This window comes from Sebastes umbrosus, chromosome 14 (assembly GCF_015220745.1).
Source record: "Sebastes umbrosus isolate fSebUmb1 chromosome 14, fSebUmb1.pri, whole genome shotgun sequence".
NCBI lineage: Eukaryota > Metazoa > Chordata > Actinopteri > Perciformes > Sebastidae > Sebastes > Sebastes umbrosus.
Window position 1 is genome coordinate 23,887,056 of NC_051282.1, and position 18,854 is coordinate 23,905,909.

At 40.3% G+C, this 18,854-nt stretch overlaps 2 protein-coding genes across 11 annotated transcripts in view; both read left to right on the forward strand.

Annotated features, from left to right (window-relative positions):
• brd4 (bromodomain containing 4) overlaps positions 1-5,978 on the forward strand; it is a 35,048-nt gene extending 29,070 nt beyond the window's left edge. For 3 of the 9 annotated variants that reach the window (XM_037793442.1, XM_037793451.1, XM_037793450.1), the window contains 8 exons: positions 45-83; positions 415-1,332; positions 1,444-1,550; positions 1,656-1,806; positions 1,985-2,115; positions 2,691-2,896; positions 4,005-4,326; positions 5,187-5,978. In XM_037793442.1, coding sequence (XP_037649370.1) covers positions 45-83; positions 415-1,332; positions 1,444-1,550; positions 1,656-1,806; positions 1,985-2,115; positions 2,691-2,896; positions 4,005-4,326; positions 5,187-5,255 — 1,943 coding nt within the window. In that variant the 3' untranslated portion in view covers positions 5,256-5,978. The remainder of the gene's footprint in view (positions 1-44; positions 84-414; positions 1,333-1,443; positions 1,551-1,655; positions 1,807-1,984; positions 2,116-2,690; positions 2,897-4,004; positions 4,327-5,186) is intronic. The other 6 variants (XM_037793446.1, XM_037793445.1, XM_037793443.1 and 3 more) reach the window with 6 other exon arrangements.
• Positions 5,979-12,930: 6,952 nt separating this feature from the next.
• Positions 12,931-17,880, forward strand: lpar2a (lysophosphatidic acid receptor 2a). 2 transcript variants are annotated; one of them, XM_037791769.1, is made up of 4 exons: positions 12,931-13,110; positions 14,108-14,860; positions 16,806-17,073; positions 17,598-17,880. In XM_037791769.1, the coding sequence occupies exons 2-4, from the start codon at positions 14,110-14,112 to the stop codon at positions 17,710-17,712; spliced, it is 1,134 nt and encodes a 377-aa protein (XP_037647697.1). In that variant the 5' UTR covers positions 12,931-13,110; positions 14,108-14,109; the 3' UTR covers positions 17,713-17,880. The 2 variants fall into 2 exon arrangements, with proteins under 2 accessions (XP_037647697.1, XP_037647698.1); XM_037791770.1 differs by having other exon boundaries at positions 12,932-13,110; positions 16,806-17,068.
• Positions 17,881-18,854: the final 974 nt, after the last annotated feature.

Sequence of the window (18,854 nt, forward strand, 5' to 3'; positions counted from 1 at the left end):
AATGCCTGTACACATTTTAAAAATTTGCTCTTTTTTTTTTACATGTCAAGGATCACAATCACAAAAAAATCTCCTGAAGGAAGGTAATTGATCATGTATATACATACTACATCCTGTTTACATTCAGTTTTCCCATCTGAAATACTGTCTTACACAAAATAACAAATTTGCATTACTATTTTATGTTTACTTATATTTATTTTAACTGCACTATTTTATGCCTTAGATTATCATTTTGTTTTACATTTACTTGTGTGATTTCCTCTATTATATATACATATTCTATGAGCATTGTTGAAGGAACCTGAGAACAAAGATTTTCATTGCCAATGACCAATAGAGAACCGTGAACCTAATTTTGTGACAACAAATTTGTATTAATTCTAACATGTTATGTTTCTTCTTCAACCTTAGCCTTGCACATTTCCATGCCTCAGCAGCCTTCTCGACCCAGTCACAAGGCAGCGCCTCTTCATCCCAAACCCCCTCAACCGCAACCAGCACCTCCTCAGCAGCAGCAGCAGCCGCCAATCCTGCAGCAGCAACAGCAACAACAACAGCAACAACAACAGCAGCAGCAGCAGCAGCAGCCGCACCAGCCGCAGCAGCAACAGCTTCAGCCCCAGTCAGCAGCACCACCACAGCACCAGCTTCCCTCTCAGATCCTCCACCCTCCTCAGCCGCTGCACCAGCGGCCCATGTCCCCTCCAACACTCACACCCCAGGGCTTGCTGTCCTCCCAGCCTCCCCAGATGCTGCTGGAGGATGATGAAGAGCCAGGGTCTACGACGCCTTTGAACCATGTACAATTATACCTGCAGCAGTTCCAGCAAGCCCGTCAGCCCCAGCAGTCCATGCAGTCGCTCCAGGCGCAGGCTCGTCAGCAGCAGCAACAACAACAACAACAACAACAACAACAACAACAACAACAACAACAACAACAACAACCAGGACAGATCTCCCTCCTGCAGTCTGTCCAGGGACAATCTCAACTCTCCTCTCAGACCACGCTGCCTCCTCCCCAGCTCCCTATCCAGTCCCAGGCTCAGCCAGCCCCATCACATCAGGCCCTGCCCCAACAGATGCCTCTACACCAGGCCCGCCACATGCACACTCAGCCGCAGCAACTGCAGCCACAACAGCAACAGCTGAACTATCAGCAGGGTCCTGGACTAGCTGGTCAGCCCCAGGGTTCACAACATAAGGTATCCATGCCCACCAACAAAGCACAGCAGATCATCCAGCAGCAGCAGCAGCAGCAGCAGCAGCAGCAGCAGCAGCAGCAACAGCAGCCCTCCCCTCGCCCGACCAAGGCTGACCCTTACAACGCTGGTGAGTCCGAGAAGATGAGACAGAAAAACGTATTGTATAACTGGTTGTAGAAGCAAAAGTTGTTGCTGTACAAATGAATTGTGTTGACTGACGTTTTACTTCTGTTAATAGGTCATTTGAGAGACAACCCATCCCCTCTCATGATGCATTCCCCACAACTTCCCCAGTATCCAGCTGTGTCTCACCAGTCGCCACCTCACAACATGCAGCCCAAAAAGGTGAGAAACCTTCCATAGAAACCCTTTTGTGCAGGGCTAACGTTATTATCTCCACATGTCCGTGTGTGACGTGACTTGACTTGACGCCATTTGCTTGTCATGCAGCAGAGGGCCCCTGGGAGCCATGGTGGGATAAAGGAGGAGAAACTTCCTCCATCACCAGTGATGAGAGGAGAGCCATTTAACCCTGCAATGAGACCAGACCATCACAAACATCCTGATAACAAGCCTTCTCAACCCGGCCACGGCCAACAGAGTGAGTACCAAGACTTCTTGTTTTTCCTCTGGCTTTCTGTGGTTAACCTCTTCCACTCCTTGAAGGCACCGGTGCCCTCGGCCAGCTTTTTTCAGAGGGGGTGGAATAGGTTAAAATGCAGAAGAATCTACACAAGATATTGAGACTATGCTTGTGTGTGTGTACTTGTGTTGAGCAGATGTGAAGTCCATGGACAGCTTGCGACCCGTCATCCGCTCCTCCGAGTCCAGTGGGCCGCCCTCCTCTCTGCAAGACAAGGATAAGTTCAAGCAGGAGTCCAAGACGCCCGTTGCCCCCAAAAAGGTACAGGTGGGTGTAGTAGTCACTTTTTAAAAATTATGTCATAAAGAAACAGTGTGTAGCATTTCGGAAAATCTAATAGCAGAAAAATGAATATAGTATTCATATCTATGTTTTCATTAGTGTATAATCACCTGAAACTAAGAATTGTTGTGTTTTCGTTAGCTTAGAATGAGCCCTTCATATCTACAAAGGGAGCGGGTTCTCTTCCTGGAGTCAACCATGTTGCTCTACCATGTTTCTACAGTAGCCCAGAAGGGACAAACCAAACACTGGCTCTAGAGAGAGACGTTCACATTTTTACGTTACCCGAAGGTCCCCGTAGTTCTCCGACACACTTGTGAAACTGCGGTAACGTGAGCCACAGAGTGCAAAACCGTGGTACCGCCAGCCGCCGTGTGACTCTTTAAGTAGTGTTATTATGGTATTGATGGACTCTGAGCGAGGCGAATGGCGTTACAACGGTTACCACGGGTACTCAGTTGGTTGCAATCTGCACTTTATGATATTTTTGCTGGCATAAATGTGTGATTGATAATTAATGTGGCTCTTCTTGTTGTCTCTGTGTGTGTGTGTTCTCTCAGGAGGTAAAACTGAAGAATATGGGCTCATGGGCCAGCCTGGCACAAAAGTCCACATCGACACCCTTATCTGCAGTGAAGTCGTCGAGTGATAGCTTTGAGCAGTTCCGTCGTGCCGCCCGGGAGAAAGAGGAGAGGGAGAAGGCGCTGAAGGCCCAGGCCGAGCAGGCGGAAAAAGACAGACTACGCAGAGAGCAGGACAAACTACGGTAAGACTGGCCCCGTCGCCTCTACTGGCAGGAAGGGTTTACTTCTTTGAACACACCATCATGAGTCATTAGAAATATTAGGCTGACATACTTTGTTGTCTCTATGTTGAGTTCATGTAATTACAGATTGAGCAAAGCTTCAACAAGACTCAGCTGCCATAAGAAGTCAAATATTGTGTGTAAACAACATCAGCAATGTACAGATGTCAACATTTAAAGCACAGCCCCAGTAATAACCTAAAAACAAAAATGTACTAAGGTCGCAAATGTATTTGGGTGGACTGCCTGATGATAAATAAGACACAGGAACCCTGTACTATGAGGTGATGTATTCTGCCCTCTAGTGGCCGTATTTTAGGACCACCACAGCCACTGAGAATCCACCGCAACTAAGGCCTGCAGGAGGGATTGTTTTCATATTATAATCAATTATATGTATCGGTTGGTAGGACGTTGCCTGACGTCAGTCCTCAACTACTGGCATCTTAGAGTACATATGGGCATCTACTCTTGTTCAAGCCATGCTTACAGTTTAAATAATAATGCCCTGAATACCCTGCTTCATCTGAAACTGACGTTGTTTAACAACTCTTTTAATAGGCCACAGATGGTCAAGATATGAAAACCATTGAACCCCACAAAAACATATAGTTTTGGCCACCAGATGTGTTATCTGTGTTGGCTATTTAGACCTTTTATGCTGCAATTTTTGCAAGATCTGCAAAATGTAATACTTGAATAATATCATTATGTCTAAAGCAGGGCTGCAAAAGATATATGTATTCCATTGCCGTTACCAAAAACTTTTCCTATGGCTGGATAGAGCAAAACTCAACAATAGTGAGACCTACATGCTGAGAAAGTTCTGCTCACCACTGTTTGATTTTTTGCCTCTAACATCCCCCAAGTTTATAAACCGGCTAGCTGTTTCCTTTAGCTAAAACATCTCTCTACAGATCCTAATCCATGTTGTAGATGTTGATTTTCTGTCCTTGTAGTTTTATATTTAGCTCAGCCATTTTTCCTGTGACACATCTAGGGTGAAACCAGATGTGAACCCCCTTCAGCAATGTGAAAAGTATTTGATTTCCCCTGGTGTGAATTCCAGAGGTCGAGATGAAGAGGACATCATGGAGCCAAGCAGAAGGGTGCACGAGGAGCCACGCAGGCGTCTGGAGCAGCAACACATTCAAGCTCCTTCGCAACAGCAGCAGCAGCAACAACAACAACAACAACAGCAACAACAACAACAACAACAACAACAGCAGCAGCAGCAGCCGCCGCCACAGCAGCAGCAGGAGCCCCCGCCAGCTGCCATTCAGCAGCCTCCTCAACCCCCAACACCACCTCAGCCTGCCGCACAGAACCAGCTCGACCAACAGAGGGAGCTAGCACGCCGCCGAGAGCAGGAAAGGAGGAGGCAAGAAGCGGTGAGTTAATTGTCTTTAGCACTCGGTTATACACCCAAATAAATGCGTACGCATACACCACTTCGGACACCACAGACGCGTAGAAGTTCTGTTTATATTTTCCGCTTGGAGAACGCGTTGCACACATGCGCAGTAGATCGCTACGCTACCAATTGAGCCGACAGCTCAAGCCGTGAAAAGTGATGTTAAAATCTGTGACATCATCACATTGTAAGGTCTATGGGCCGAGCGCCGCCATCGGGAGAAACACTACTGCGCGTATTCAGTCAGCCGCGTAAACCTGGAAGCGAAAAAACTTTTTTGGCGTACGCGCCAGGTGAGAAATTGACCCTTTGCTAAGCAAAGATTTTTGATTAAATCACGTTAGGCTAAGTGTTGTCTGTAAATAACCACCGTGTTAATAGCCAACTGTTTGATCTATAGGCTGAGATTTAGTTGGAGACGACAGTCTGATGCTGCTATAATGTTAATATATGACTGTATTACTGCAGCAGCATCACACTAAAGCCAACGTTAGCTAGCTATGCTAGTCACTGTCACCAGCATCATTTACCACGACAGTGAATATTCACGTCTCGTATGTGCCTCAAATCTCAGCGTGAAAGCTTCAAAATTTACGTCATGCGGATCCTCGTATACTCACGGACACGGAAAGTGGAACTTTGGCTTTTATTTATTGTAACACGTAATGCAAAGATAGTGAATTAGCAAAGATGTGCACCATAGATTAAAAGCTCAATTTGAATTTGAGAAGCAATAACAAATTATAGTTTACATTTCTAGTTGTAGCAGCAATTTTGTTTGAAGATGCATTCTCAGGAGTAATGAACGTCATGGAAATACTTTTTTTCTCTCTCCAGATGGCAGCAACTATTGACATGAATTTCCAAAGTGACTTAATGGCTATCTTTGAGGAGAACCTTTTTTGAGGAGAGGAGCACCTGAAACGTAACTGCAAAAACATGAAAAAAAAGAAAAGAAAAAACCCTTGGATAATGTAGACTTCCTCTAAAGAGAGATTTGGCGATCATGCACCACAGAGGGGACACGGACTGTATGTAGATGTGACGGGCCCTCGGAGACCGAGTATAAACGCTGGACGGGCGCTCACAGCTCGCTTTGCCCCTTGTGGACTGAACACACGGGGATAGTCTCATTGTTTTGGATGTCATTTCCTGGGAATTTGGCATCGCCTGCCTGATATCTCGTAACAGGAGAAAGAGGACCCCTGTTGGCACAGTTGCCTTTGTCACTTGCTTCTTACAGTGTGCGTGGGCGCAACAATATTGCAAGAGTAAAGACATCCCAATAACTATGAAAATGCTCTGATAATGTACTGACAGACTGTGCAGAGTTGTGTTTTGAAACTGCCAGGTGTCTGAGGTGGTGAAGAAGAACTGGTCTTTTATGTTCTGTTTTGTTTTGATTGTTGTAAGTGAACAAATGAAAGGGTTGGGCGGGAGGGGGGGGGGCAACTTCCATACTGTAAATCATGTATATTTCTCAGCAGAGAAGGTACAGTTTGCCTTACACCTCTTTCCTATACAGACCATTATGTTCTGTGGCCTGCACACATGGACAAAACCAATAACATTTACAACCAGGAGTAGAAGCAGTGCAGACCTTTTTTTTTTTCATCATCTAGTATCTACTGTAAAGATATTTTCTTATACTACAATAATTATTTTGGATCTTTCTTTTTTTTTTCCTCTTAACTCTTTGAATCTTCATACCATCACACTCCGCCACCTCTGTCTATGCCAAACAACCCATTATCTTTTATGCTAAATTACTTCGTCCTAAAACACGATAGTTAGTTAGCGACAAAAAAAACAAAAAACCTGAATATATGCATTATTATAGTTCCAGCAAGTATTTATCAAAGACAAAAATCAGTTGAAGTTTTCATCTTGCCTTGTATTTTTCATTTTAAAGTTACAACAGGAACTAGTTAGCAGAAGAGGGGAAAGGTCCGGCCGTTTCTCAGCTTTAGTTGGAATATAATTTCACTACAATGGTGCCTTCAAATGAAACTCGTGTGTTTACAACATGGGAAGTCCACATAATGCTTGGCATTCAAGTCGTGAGAACACCGCTGCTAAGCAATATTAACATTACTGTCGGCGTCTAGAAGCCACAGAGGCTAACAATTTAGCAAGCTAGCATAATGCAGAAAATGCATAATGACAGAGGAAAAAGATGAGGCCGTTGGGAATATCAACATTTTCCTCAGACATATTGTAAAATTACAAAGTAAAGCAATATAAAATGACAAAATATTAACTTATTATTCACCCCAAAAAATTAACTTCCACCATTTCTGACATCACAACAACGTGAATGCCACAAGAGGGGGGACGTTCATATGGACTCTTCTCGTGAACACGGTTAACACGGTAAACACGACCCATTTGAAGGCACCACAAGTGTCACACCATTCTTTGTAATAGAGACATAATGTTCTGATATCATAGGCCTGTTCGCAGCAGTCACACTACTGGATCAGTTAAGAAATGAGAAGATGAGGAGCCCCTTGCTGTTTTCCTCTGTGTGCGCTCTGATCTTACCTTTTAGGTTTTAGATCTAAATGTCAACAGTGCTTGAGGCAGGAAGGGGACAATCAGGGGAATAAGACAAACACCTTTCTGTAGCTGTTACTTGAATCAGGTTTAGTAAAAAAAATAGCTGAAGGGACAGTTAGTTTTTGCATCAAATCGTCTTCTAATTCACTGAGGACACACTGTCAACAAATAAAAAGACAAACAAAAGGTAACTGAAAAAACAGTTTTGATTTATATCTTTGTTCTTGTTCGATAATAGTGGATGTGAGTTATAATTCTGTTCTTGGAGACATTGTTTGGACCGGGGATGGGTTGAAAACTGAATGCATCTCGTCCTCTTCACTCGTCTCTTATGGTGTTTTTCTCCAGTGCCTGTATTGTATTGCAATTCTCGTTGGCTTATATTACACTTCGAGGGGGTTTAGAAAGGGGGGTGGGTGGGTGGGGGGGTGGCAGGTCAGGACTGGGGTGGTGTAATATTTGAACGGGGAGGGAGATTTTTTGAAAGAGTTTGTGTAAAAAGAAAAAATAATAAAAAAAGGAAAAGACAGCGTTTTATATTTTACCCGTTGTCAATATTCGGGTTTTAAAATTTAGTTTTAGCTGGACTTCTATGAGTGTACACATCTGACAACTACTTTTTTGTTCAATCAGCAGATTTTTAGGTAGAGATGTTTCAGCGTTGCCACACTAGCGTTTGAGTCTGTGAGTGTGACTGTAAATTTGGACGGCTGTGTGACTGTATGTGTGTTTTAATTTGTTTTTTGTTAAAGTGTGTGTGGTGCAGGAGGCATGTTCCCCCGATGTAGATACGCATTCTATTGATGAGGAGAATAAACAGATAAACTTCAGGAGAACTTGTTTCTGTGCTTAAGTCACCTTTTTAATTTCTATGAAGTCCACCATATATGAAATATAGAATTTTTATTATTAGACTGGTTTTGAAAGGGTAAAAAAAAAAAAAAAAAACCTTCATTCCTTTTTAGCCTTTTTTTTTTTTTTTTCCTTTTCACAATAACTGTTGGACAATAATGTGCCATGAGTTCTACAGAGAATGTGCTGACCCGCAGCTCAGCCCAGAGTTTGCTTTATTCAGGTATTTTATTTTGTGTTACATTTGTTCTGTTTTTGGGGGTTTTGTTCAAACATTTTCCTCGATTTTATTGTTTGGTATGTGAGTGGTCTATCGAGGTCTCTGATTCAGTCTGTTATGATCATTGAATAAACTCATCTCTTTTATAGAAAATAAAAAAAATAATCTAAACTCTGTCTCTCAATGTGAAATGTTCTTGGAACTGCGGTGTAGCCCGCTGACGACTTAAAGGAGGAATATGTAGCACTGACGGCTAGTGTTGAAAATCTTTCTCTCTTTCTCTTTCTTTACTTCTCTTTCTTCCTTTCTAGTTCTTTCTTTCTCTGTCTCTTTTTTTTTCTTTCTCTTTCTTTTTCATTATTTCTCTTTTTCATTCTTTCTTTTTCTCTTTCTTTTGTTCTTTCTTCCTTTCTTTTTTCTTTTCTTTCTCGTTCCTTCTTTATTTTTCTCTCTTTTTTCTCTTTCTTTTTTGTTATTTCTCTTTTTCTTTATTTCTGTTTCTTTTTTCTTTCTATCTCTTTTTTCTTTCTTTTGACGAAAAAAGTTATAGTACAGTATGTCGAAGATTTTTACGAAAAAAAAGTCATAGTATAGTATGTCGAAAAAATTTCATGAAAAAAAATTTCATAGTATAGTATTCCGAAAAATTTCATGAAAAAAAAGTCATAGTATGTCGAAAAATTTCATGAAAAAAATTTCATAGTATAGTATGGTAAAACAATTCATGAAAAAAAGTCATAGTATAGTATGTCGAAAAATTTCATTAAAGATAGTCATATTATAGTATGTTGAAAAATTCATGAAAAAAAAGTCATAGTATGTCGAAAAATTTCATGAAGAAAATGTCATAGTATAGGATGGTAAAACAACTAGTTAAAAAAAGTCGTAGTATAGTATGTCGAAAAATTTCAAGAAAAAAAGTCATAATATAAATGTCGAAAAATCTTACGAAAAAAAAAATCATAGTATGTCGAAAAATTTCATGAAAAAAATTTCATAGTATAGTATGGTAAAACAATTCATGAAAAAAAGTCATAGTATAGTATGTCGAAAAATTTGACGAAAAAAAGTTATAGTATAGTATGTCAAAAAATTTCAGGAAAAAAAACAGTCATAGTATAGTATGTCTAAAAGTTCATGAAAAAAGTCATATAGTATGTTGAAAAATTTCATGAAAAAATGTCATAGTATAGTATTTTGAAAAATGTCATTGAAAAAAAGTCATAGTATAGCATGTCGAATAATTTCATGAAAAAAAGTCAGTTTAGTATGTAGAAAACTTTAATGAAAAAAATCACAATATAGTATGTCTAAAAATTCATGAAAAAAAGTCATAATATAGTAAGTCGAAATATTTTATGAAAAAAAGTCATATAGTAAGTCGAAAAATTTTATGAAAAAAATGGTAAAACAATTCGTTAAAAAAAGTCATAGTATAGTATGTCGAAAAATTTTACGAAAAAAAAGTCATAGTATGTCGAAAACTTTCATGAAAAAAAATCATAGTATAGCATGTCGAAAAATTTGAGGAATGAAAAGTCATAGTATAGTATGTTGAAAAGTTTGACGAAAAAAAGTCATAGTATAGCATATCTAAAAATGTCATTAAAAAAAGTCATATTATAGTATTTCTAAAGATTTGACGAAAAAAAAGACAGTATAGTATGTCGAAAAATTGTACGAAAAAAAAGTCATAGTATGTCAAAAAATTTGAGGAAAAAAAATCATATTATAGTATGTCGAAAAATTTGAGGAAAGAAAAGTCATAGTATAGCATATCTAAAAATGTCATTAAAAAAGTCATAGTATAGTATTTCTAAAGATTTGACGAAAAAAAAAGACATAGTATAGGATGTCTATTCTGAATATATTACTTTTTTCATGACATTTTTCGACATACAATACTATGACTTTTTTTTCGTCAAATTTTTCGACATACTTTACTATGACTGTTTTTTCATTCATTTTTTTTACCATATCATACTATGACTTCGACGTCTGTTGAAAAATTTCATGAAAAAAAAGTCATAGTATATTATGTCAAAAAATTTCATGACATGTTATACTATGACTTTTTTTCATGATTTTTTTCAAGTTTTTTAGCATACCATACTATGCCTTTTTTCATGAAATTTTTCGACATACTATAGTATGACTTTTTTTTCATGATATTTTTTGAGGAGGTGCAGAAGTCTAGTTTTCTTCTCAGAACACTTGAAATACAATATGCTGAAAGATTATTTTGGATCGTTTCCCCAATAAAGGGAAAAAAAATTCTGCCTACTGCAGGTTGATTGCTTACTTCATTGCAATCACATAACTTCAAAAAAGTGAGTAAAATACGTCCAGATTGAGCTGAAACTATTTGAGTAATGAGTCAAATTTGATTCTCTTTAGATCAGGGGTCTCAAACTCGCGGCCCGCGGGCCAATTGCGGCCCGCAAGACGATATTTTGTGGCCCCCACCTTGATATGAAAGTTTAATGTTAGTGCGGCCCGCAAGTTTTTTTTTTTTTTTTATAAAGTTTTTTTTTTTTTTGGGGCATTTTTCATTTTTATTGACAGGACAGTGGATAGAGTCTTGAAAAGGGGGAGAGAGAGAGTGGATGCGGAAAGGGCCACAGGCCGGATTCGAACCCGGGCCGCCGCGGTCAGGACCAAGTCTTGTTACATGGGCGCCCGCTCTACCAACTGAGCTAACCACGCGCCCTCGGCCCGCGAGTTTTATGTGAATGGCAGTTTGCCGTGTAAGGTCCCTTTGTTGCGCGAGCCCGAGCTGAACGAACCTACCAATCACAGCGGGGTATATGGCTCCCGGGGGCGGGCCAATCACAGCGGGGTATATGGCTCCCGGGGGCGGGCCAATCACAGCGAGGTATATGGCTCCCGGGGGCGGGCCAATCACAGCGGGGTATATGCCTCCCGGGGGCGGGCAATCGGCCGGGCTTGATGCAAGCAGAGAAACATTTCACAACAACTATGGCGGCCCGTGTAACATCGCATAAGCTTGATTAAAGCTTGATTTATACTTCTGCGTTGACTCGACGCCGTAGCCTGACGTCACCTCTCCAGACATGGAACTACACGTCGCGGCGGCGCAGACCGCAACAGCTGTGATTGGTCCAGTCTCTCAGCGATGCTGAGCGGCCAGGACCAAGTTCTACTTCTCTCTGCCTCCATCTGTTCAATGTTTGTTCACACAGATCCACTCAGATATATGTTCTCTTCTCGGCGTTGCAGTAATGTCAGTAAAAGTTCTGTGGTTCAACAGTTATTAGCTCCAACTGCGCTCAGTTTCTGTTTGTAGTACAAGAAGAAGAGGAAACTCATAGAGACGCCGCCGCCAACTAGCGGTTTGGTGGTGTAACTGCAGAGCAACACAAACACAGCAGGCACAACTTTATTGCGGAGTGACACCAGGTGGAATGAATATATATCATGTCTTTTTCAAAGCCTGCAGTGAAGAGAAAGGTTGGTGACGAGCACAGACAATTTCAGGAAAAGTGGGAGACGCAATAGAGGCCATGTTCAGAAGAACCGTTCATGTTCTTCAATGTTCCATTCATGTTCAGAAGAACCCATTCAAGTTAAAGAACTGTTAATAATGACGTTTGAGAAGATTGGTTTTTTTTTAACGACGCTTTTTTTGTGGAATACCTGATGCGGCCCAGCCTCACCCAGACTCTGCCTCCAGCGGTCCCCAGGTAAATTGAGTTTGAGACCACTGGTATAGTATGTCGAAAAATTTCATTAAAGATAGTCATATTATAGTATGTTGAAAAATTCATGAAAAAAAAGTTATAGTATAGTATGTCGAAAAATTTGACGAAAAAATGTCATAGTATAGTATTTTGAAAAATGTCATTGAAAAAAAGTCATAGTATAGCATGTCGAATAATTTCATGAAAAAAAGTCATAGTTTAGTATGTAGAAAACTTTAATGAAAAAAATCACAATATAGTATGTCTAAAAATTCATGAAAAAAAGTCATAATATAGCATGTTGAAAACTTTCATGAAAAAAAATCATAGTATAGTATGTCGAAAAATTTGAGGAATGAAAAGTCATAGTATAGTATGTTGAAAAGTTTGACGAAAAAAATGTCATAGTATAGCATATCTAAAAATGTCATTAAAAAAAGTCATAGTATAGTATTTCTAAAGATTTGACGAAAAAAAAAGACATAGTATGGTAAGAAAATTCATGAAAAAAAAATCATAGTATAGTTTGTCAAAAAATTTTACAAAAAAAGGCATAGTATAGAATGTCTATTCTGAATATATTACTTTTTTCATGACATTTTTCGACATACAATACTATGACTTTTTTTTCGTCAAATTTTTCGACATACTTTACTATGACTGTTTTTTCATTCATTTTTTTTACCATATCATACTATGACTTCGAAGTCTGTTGAAAAATTTCATGAAAAAAAAGTCATAGTATAGTATGTCAAAAAATGTCATGAAAAAAAAGTCATAGTATAGTATGGCGAAAAATTGGAGGAAAAAAAAGTCATAGTATATTATGTCAAAAAATTTCATGATATGTTATACTATGACTTTTTTTCATGATTTTTTTCAAGTTTTTTAGCATACCATACTATGCCTTTTTCCATGGTATTTTTCGACATACTATAGTATGACTTTTTTTCATGATATTTTCTGAGGAGGTGCAGAAGTCTAGTTTTCTTCTCAGAACACTTGAAATACAATATGCTGAAAGATTATTTTGGATCGTTTCCCCAATAAAGGGAAAAAAAATTCTGCCTACTGCAGGTTGATTGCTTACTTCATTGCAATCACAGAACTTCAAAAAAGTGAGTAAAATACGTCCAGATTGAGCTGAAACTATTTGAGTAATGAGTCAAATTTGATTCTCTTTAGATGCACAAAAAGAGTAAAAACCCTCTGTGTGTATGGATTTTCCGATATTTCCGGCTGCCGTGAAGGCAGCAGCGCTACCTGTCTGTCGGGTCCAGCTGATCTGAGTCAGGATGATTCACTGAGGCGTCGATACCTGAATGGACCCACAACGAGGACAGAGGCTCTAATAACACTCTGCGTTTCATCAAATGGCAGCTAGTTTCATGTCGGACCTGTCTGGATGGAGGAGACTCTAAACACGGCGGTAGGTTTTAACTAATTAAACGTTTCCTACTGTAGAAAGTCTAAACAACAACATCCTCAGAGCGTTTCCATTGAAGAGATCAGAGAGATATCCAGACCAGTGAGGCCTGTCAGCAGCACGTTGCACTGCAAGTACAAACACGTCAGCTGACATTGTTTTATAGAATATTTTGACCGTTTATGTTTCTTATTTTTAAACATTGTTTCCCCAGAATGAAAACTAAACTTGTGTTGAATTGTTGTATCATTTGTTTGTTTGCCAAATATCACTCTAGAAAATAGTTCCAGCTGTTTAAATCTGTTTTTTTTATGTTTAGATTTTGGACTGTTTGTTGGACAAAACAAGCAATTTGAAGATGTAACTTTTTAACCTCTGGGAAATTGTGAAGGGCATTGTTTACACTATTTTTTCTGACATTTTTTGTAGATAAAACAATTCACAAAGAGTTAATTTACCTCCCTCTGCTTTATGAAATAATCTCTGGCACTGTGTGTGTTTTGAAGTAAGCTGTGTAGTATAATGTATTTTCAATACAGCAAAACAAAAATGAGAGCTTGAGACAAAGTCTTATATTACTATTTTCATGTTATTATATCATTCAAGTATGATAATTGAGATATTAAACAGCTCTAATGACTCTCTACACAGGGTGACTATTGACTGTGTGTGTAGGGGAGAACGGGGTCAGTAGGGACACCCTCCATTTCTTAAAGACTACTCGAACGTTAATGAAAATAATTTGATCCCTGAATTAGGGATGCTCATTTTGTTAATTTTTCCTAACCGATAACCGATTATTAACCGTTAACTGACTAGATTTGTGCGTTAATCAGTTAAAATGCTTAATGTCGGTTAACGGTTAAACGGTTAGTTATGGACATCCCTAGTCCCAACTGTCCTAACTTACCCCGCTCTCCCCTACTTAATGGAAAGCCTTATATTGTACATATTATTTACAACAGGTACATATCCTTACATGTCAGTTTTGTGTCAACAGTTATGGCCATGGAGAGCAGCCTGTGGAGTACCTGCGACTACAGCCACAACGTCACCTTCTTCTACAACTTGGTGGGTAAGAAGATCAGCGACGTGTGGACGACGCGAGACTTCGTGGTGATCGGACTGGGCCTGACGGTATGTCTCATCGTTGTCCTGGCCAACTTGATGGTGATGTTCGCCATCTCCATGAACCAGCGCTTCCACTTCCCCATCTACTACCTCCTGGGCAACATGGCCGCAGCTGACCTGTTCGCTGGCATCGCCTACGCCAACCTGATGTTGAACACGGGCCCCTGGACCAGCACGCTCACCAAGGAGCAGTGGTACATCCGCATGGCTTTGATCGACATCAGCCTGACGGCCTCCGTGGCCAACCTGTTGGCCGTCGCCGTGGAGCGCCACCAGACCATCATCACCATGCAGCTGCACAGCAAGATGACCAAGCGGCGCGTGGTGCTGCTGATAGTCTGCATCTGGGCCGTGAGCATCATCATGGGCCTGGTGCCCTCCATGTTTTGGAACTGCGAGTGCGATCTGGACGACTGCTCCACCGTCGCTCCCCTCTACAGCCGCCGTTTCCTCATCTTCTGGGCAATTCTCAACCTCTTAACTTTCTTCATCATGGTGGGCGTGTACACTCGTATCTTCGTCTATGTGAGATACCAGACCTGCTACGCGTCCGAGCACAGCACGGAGATGCGGAACAGGCAAACTATCGTCAACCTGATGAAAACCATCTCCATGGTTCTTGGTGAGGAGTTGTTTTTTGTGTGACCATCCACTGCTGGGTGTTAGATGTGGGTCAAAGGTCAAGTTTGTAAGGTTGGGTTTTTATTTAACCACAAAATTAACAGTTCCAGCTCTGTCTCATGATACATGTCCACAGCCTCCGTCCTTTCCACGCTTCCCATTCATTGTCAATGTAAGCAGCCAGGCAATGCATTCTGGTAGCACGATTCCAGAGACAGGGCGTCATGTTGGCTGCTCCTCATTTGCATAAAGTTGAGGTCTAGGCTACTTTATCCAAAAAAAACTAAACAAAACAAAAATTCAATTAACGTCTAATATAGTTTTAAAATGTTTTTCCACATGTTGTCATGTAAAAAAAGACCAAATAGGAACACTGTACTTGATTACTATAGGCAAATTATTTAAACAGCATTTGTATAGCTTTTTGATTCTTATAAGCGGTTGATCACTGTAACCGTGATCACTATCTACATCGATTTAAATGTAGGGCTGTCAATCGAATAAGATATTTAATCGTGATAAATTGCATGATTGTCCAAAATCGCAAATTAATCACACATTTTTTCAAAATCTGTTTTTCACATCTGTTCAAAATGTACCTTAAAGGGAGATTTTTAAAGTATTTAATACTCTTATCAACATGGGAGTGGGCAAATATGCTGCTTTATGTATATATTTATTGTTAGAAATCAATTAACAACACAAAACAATGACAATATATTGTCCAGAAACCCTCACAGGTACTGCATTTAGCATAAAACAATATGCTCAGATCATAACATGGCAAACTCAAGCTCAACAGGCAACAGCTGTCAGTGTGCTGACTTGACTATGACTTGCCCCAAACTGCATGTGATTATCATAAAGTGGGCATGTCTGTAAAGGGGAGACTCGTGGGTACCCATACAACCCATTTTCATTCACATATCTTGAGGTCAGAGGTCAAGGGACCCCTTTGAAAATGGCCATGCCAGTTTTTCCTCGCCAAAATTTAGCGCAAATTTGGAGCGTTATTTAGCCTCCTTTGTGACAAGCTAGTATGACATGGTTGATACCAATGGATTCATTAGATTTTCTAGTTTTATATGATGCCAGAAAATCCCAAATTGCGTTAAAAAAATGAGTGGCATTAAAACAAATTTGCATTATCGTGTTAACTTTGACAGCCCTATTTAAATTATATATTTTTTAGCCCAGAACGAATAGTCCCAACCGTCCCAGGGAGGCAGCATTCCACTCTTTGTACATTTAACAAAATTGTGCCTTTCACGTTTAGGCTGGGCTCTAAAAAACTTGATAACGTGTTAGCGGACACCTGTATCTGTTCAGGGATCAAATTATTTTTATTGGTGTTCAAGTAGTCTGTGAGTAATGGAAGGTTATCTAGTGTTGATACAAAAGTGTCCCAACCGACCCCGCTCTCCCCTATCTGCTTCCTAATCTACATTTTCTCAGAAAATAAGGTTTAATGAACTCCGCTCACCACTTCATGGTGAAACAAACTGTCATATCGGTAGTAAGTGTTCTTTAGCTCAGAGAGCTGTTACATGTTTGGATGCTTGCTACCTGTGGCCTCCCACTTCCCCCATAACCAGTTTTGCGGCTCTAGCCTCGTTTGTTTGTTTGTTTGTCAAACCGTGTCTGATAATCACGGGCACTTTAAGTTTAAAAGGTTCTTAGGAAATTCCAGTGTTACTGTGGAAATGAAATCTCATTCATCGTCATAATCTAAGTCTTTGATTGTTCAGGTGACTCATCTCCTGGAGGCAAATATGTTCTAACTGACCGTTAATCTGGGTATTAAGCAATCAAGGCACAAATGTTACCTAATGTAGCTGCACCCTGAGACAACTGGTGTCCTATTACACGGCCGTGTTTGTGGAGAATTGTGAGTTTATTGTTGTTGACTCTTTTCTGCCCTCATTAACATCCCACTCTCTCTGCAGGCGCCTTCGTAATCTGCTGGATGCCTGGCCTCGTGACGCTCTTACTGGACGGGCTTCTGGGTAAAGCCAGCAACGCAAACACCTACGAGAAGTTCTGTTTGGTGATAGCAGAGTGCAACTCTCTGGTCAACCCCATCATCTATTCCCTGCGAGACGTCGAGATGCGGAGGACGTTCAAGTGGATCCTGTGCTGCCTTTGTCGAAGAGGTGGCGACCGGCAGAGGGCGCTGTCACCTGTCGAGATGGACTCCCCGCTGCCAGAGGTACAGTTAAATTACAACCTGTGAAATATAAACTTTACACCCTCAAAGCACTTCAACCCCCTGAGACCCGCGACAGACTTTACTGTCTTTCAGAGAATCTAGCAGGTTCAGTTTAAGGGCTAGAGTGAAGATACAGTAATTTGGCAGTAATTCCAGAGAAATTTCAAATAGGTTACTTGCTAATTATCACATAATTACCATGACATTTGCGGACCTGTAAAATGAAGTGTAACCCAAAAGGCCCATATTGTGATTTCCTCGTTACTCCCTCTCAGTGAGTCATGACGGTTTTCACATACCACACCACATGCGGGTTTCTAATCTAACACATCTGGTACCTCGTACCTGGCACGAGAAGGAACCATGAGATTCCTCTTCTTGATCTCTTTGTTTCATTTTGTTAATCTTTGTAGTTGAGACTACTTTTCTCATAAAAGCGGCTGGAGGGAAAGTTGAGTTTAGAAAATGAGATATAACATATGTTCCCTTTGTGTCCTGCAATGCTCAATAAATTTAGTTTTGTCTACAGGAAACTCTTCGCTGTTTCCAGAAGTCAGAAGATCAGGCCGCCTGTACAGAAACAAACAACAAAGAAGACAGATGGACAATGGTGGGGGTATGATGGCTGCTGGCCTGGAATTTAAAAAAGACTTTTACTGTCCTCTGTAACCAGCACACACGGTGTAACATTCATTGTTTCTTTGTTTTTTCTGCTGGATGTCAAGTCAACTTCTGCCAAATGACTCATCCATGTTTGCATTTGTGAATTGAATGAAAAAAAATATATATAAAGATTCATCTTTTGAAAAGAATTGTATCCATGTTGGACAAATGCTTTCATCTCTCAGGATAGTGTTCTTCTATGGCGAGCCGTTTTAACATCTATAATTACACGGCGTTGTTAAATACTCTATTCTGATTGGTCAATCACAGCGTTCTACGGTCTGTTATTTCTTTATGGCAGACCGTTGCTATGTATAACAGACCGTGTTGCTATGGGCGCAGTTCTGATGTCGGACTCTGATGGACCGTTTTTGTGTCAAATTATTGATTTCTTAAGTAAGTAGCCGTGTAATAAGCGGGATAATGTACAGCTAGCGAGTCATTGTTGTGAAAGAAACCCTGACAGGGTGATGAGAGACCGCCGTGACAGGGTTTCTTTCACAACAATGACACAGAGAGAGAGACAGACACAGAGAGAGAGAGAGAGAGAGACAGACAGACAGACGGAGAGAGACATGCAGACAGACGGAGAGAGACAGAGAGACAGACAGACAGACAGACAGACACAGAGAGACAGACAGACAGACAGACAGACAGACAGACAGAGAGACAGACAGACGGACACAGAGAGGGAGAGACAGATGGACACAGAGAGAGAGACAGACAGACAGACAGACACAGAGAGAGAGACAGACACAGAGAGAGAGACAGACACAGAGAGAGACAGACACAGAGAGAGAGAGAGAAAAAGAGACACAGACAGACAGACAGACAGACAGAGAGACAGAGACAGACAGACAGAACAAGAGAGACAGATCTACAACATCATTTTGATTAGTCATAATTCCAGTTCAGGATATCTAAAAAAGACGATGTATAACTGGACAGGAAGTGTTGAACTGGAATTACAGCTAGTCATGATTCAGTTGCAGAGATCCGTAAGTCACATATCTAAAAATGAATTACATCTGTAATGAGAAGATATACACATGAATAACAGAAGTAGTTTGAAAAGTACTAGTACAACATAGAATTACAGATATCTTGAATTAGAGTTTTGACC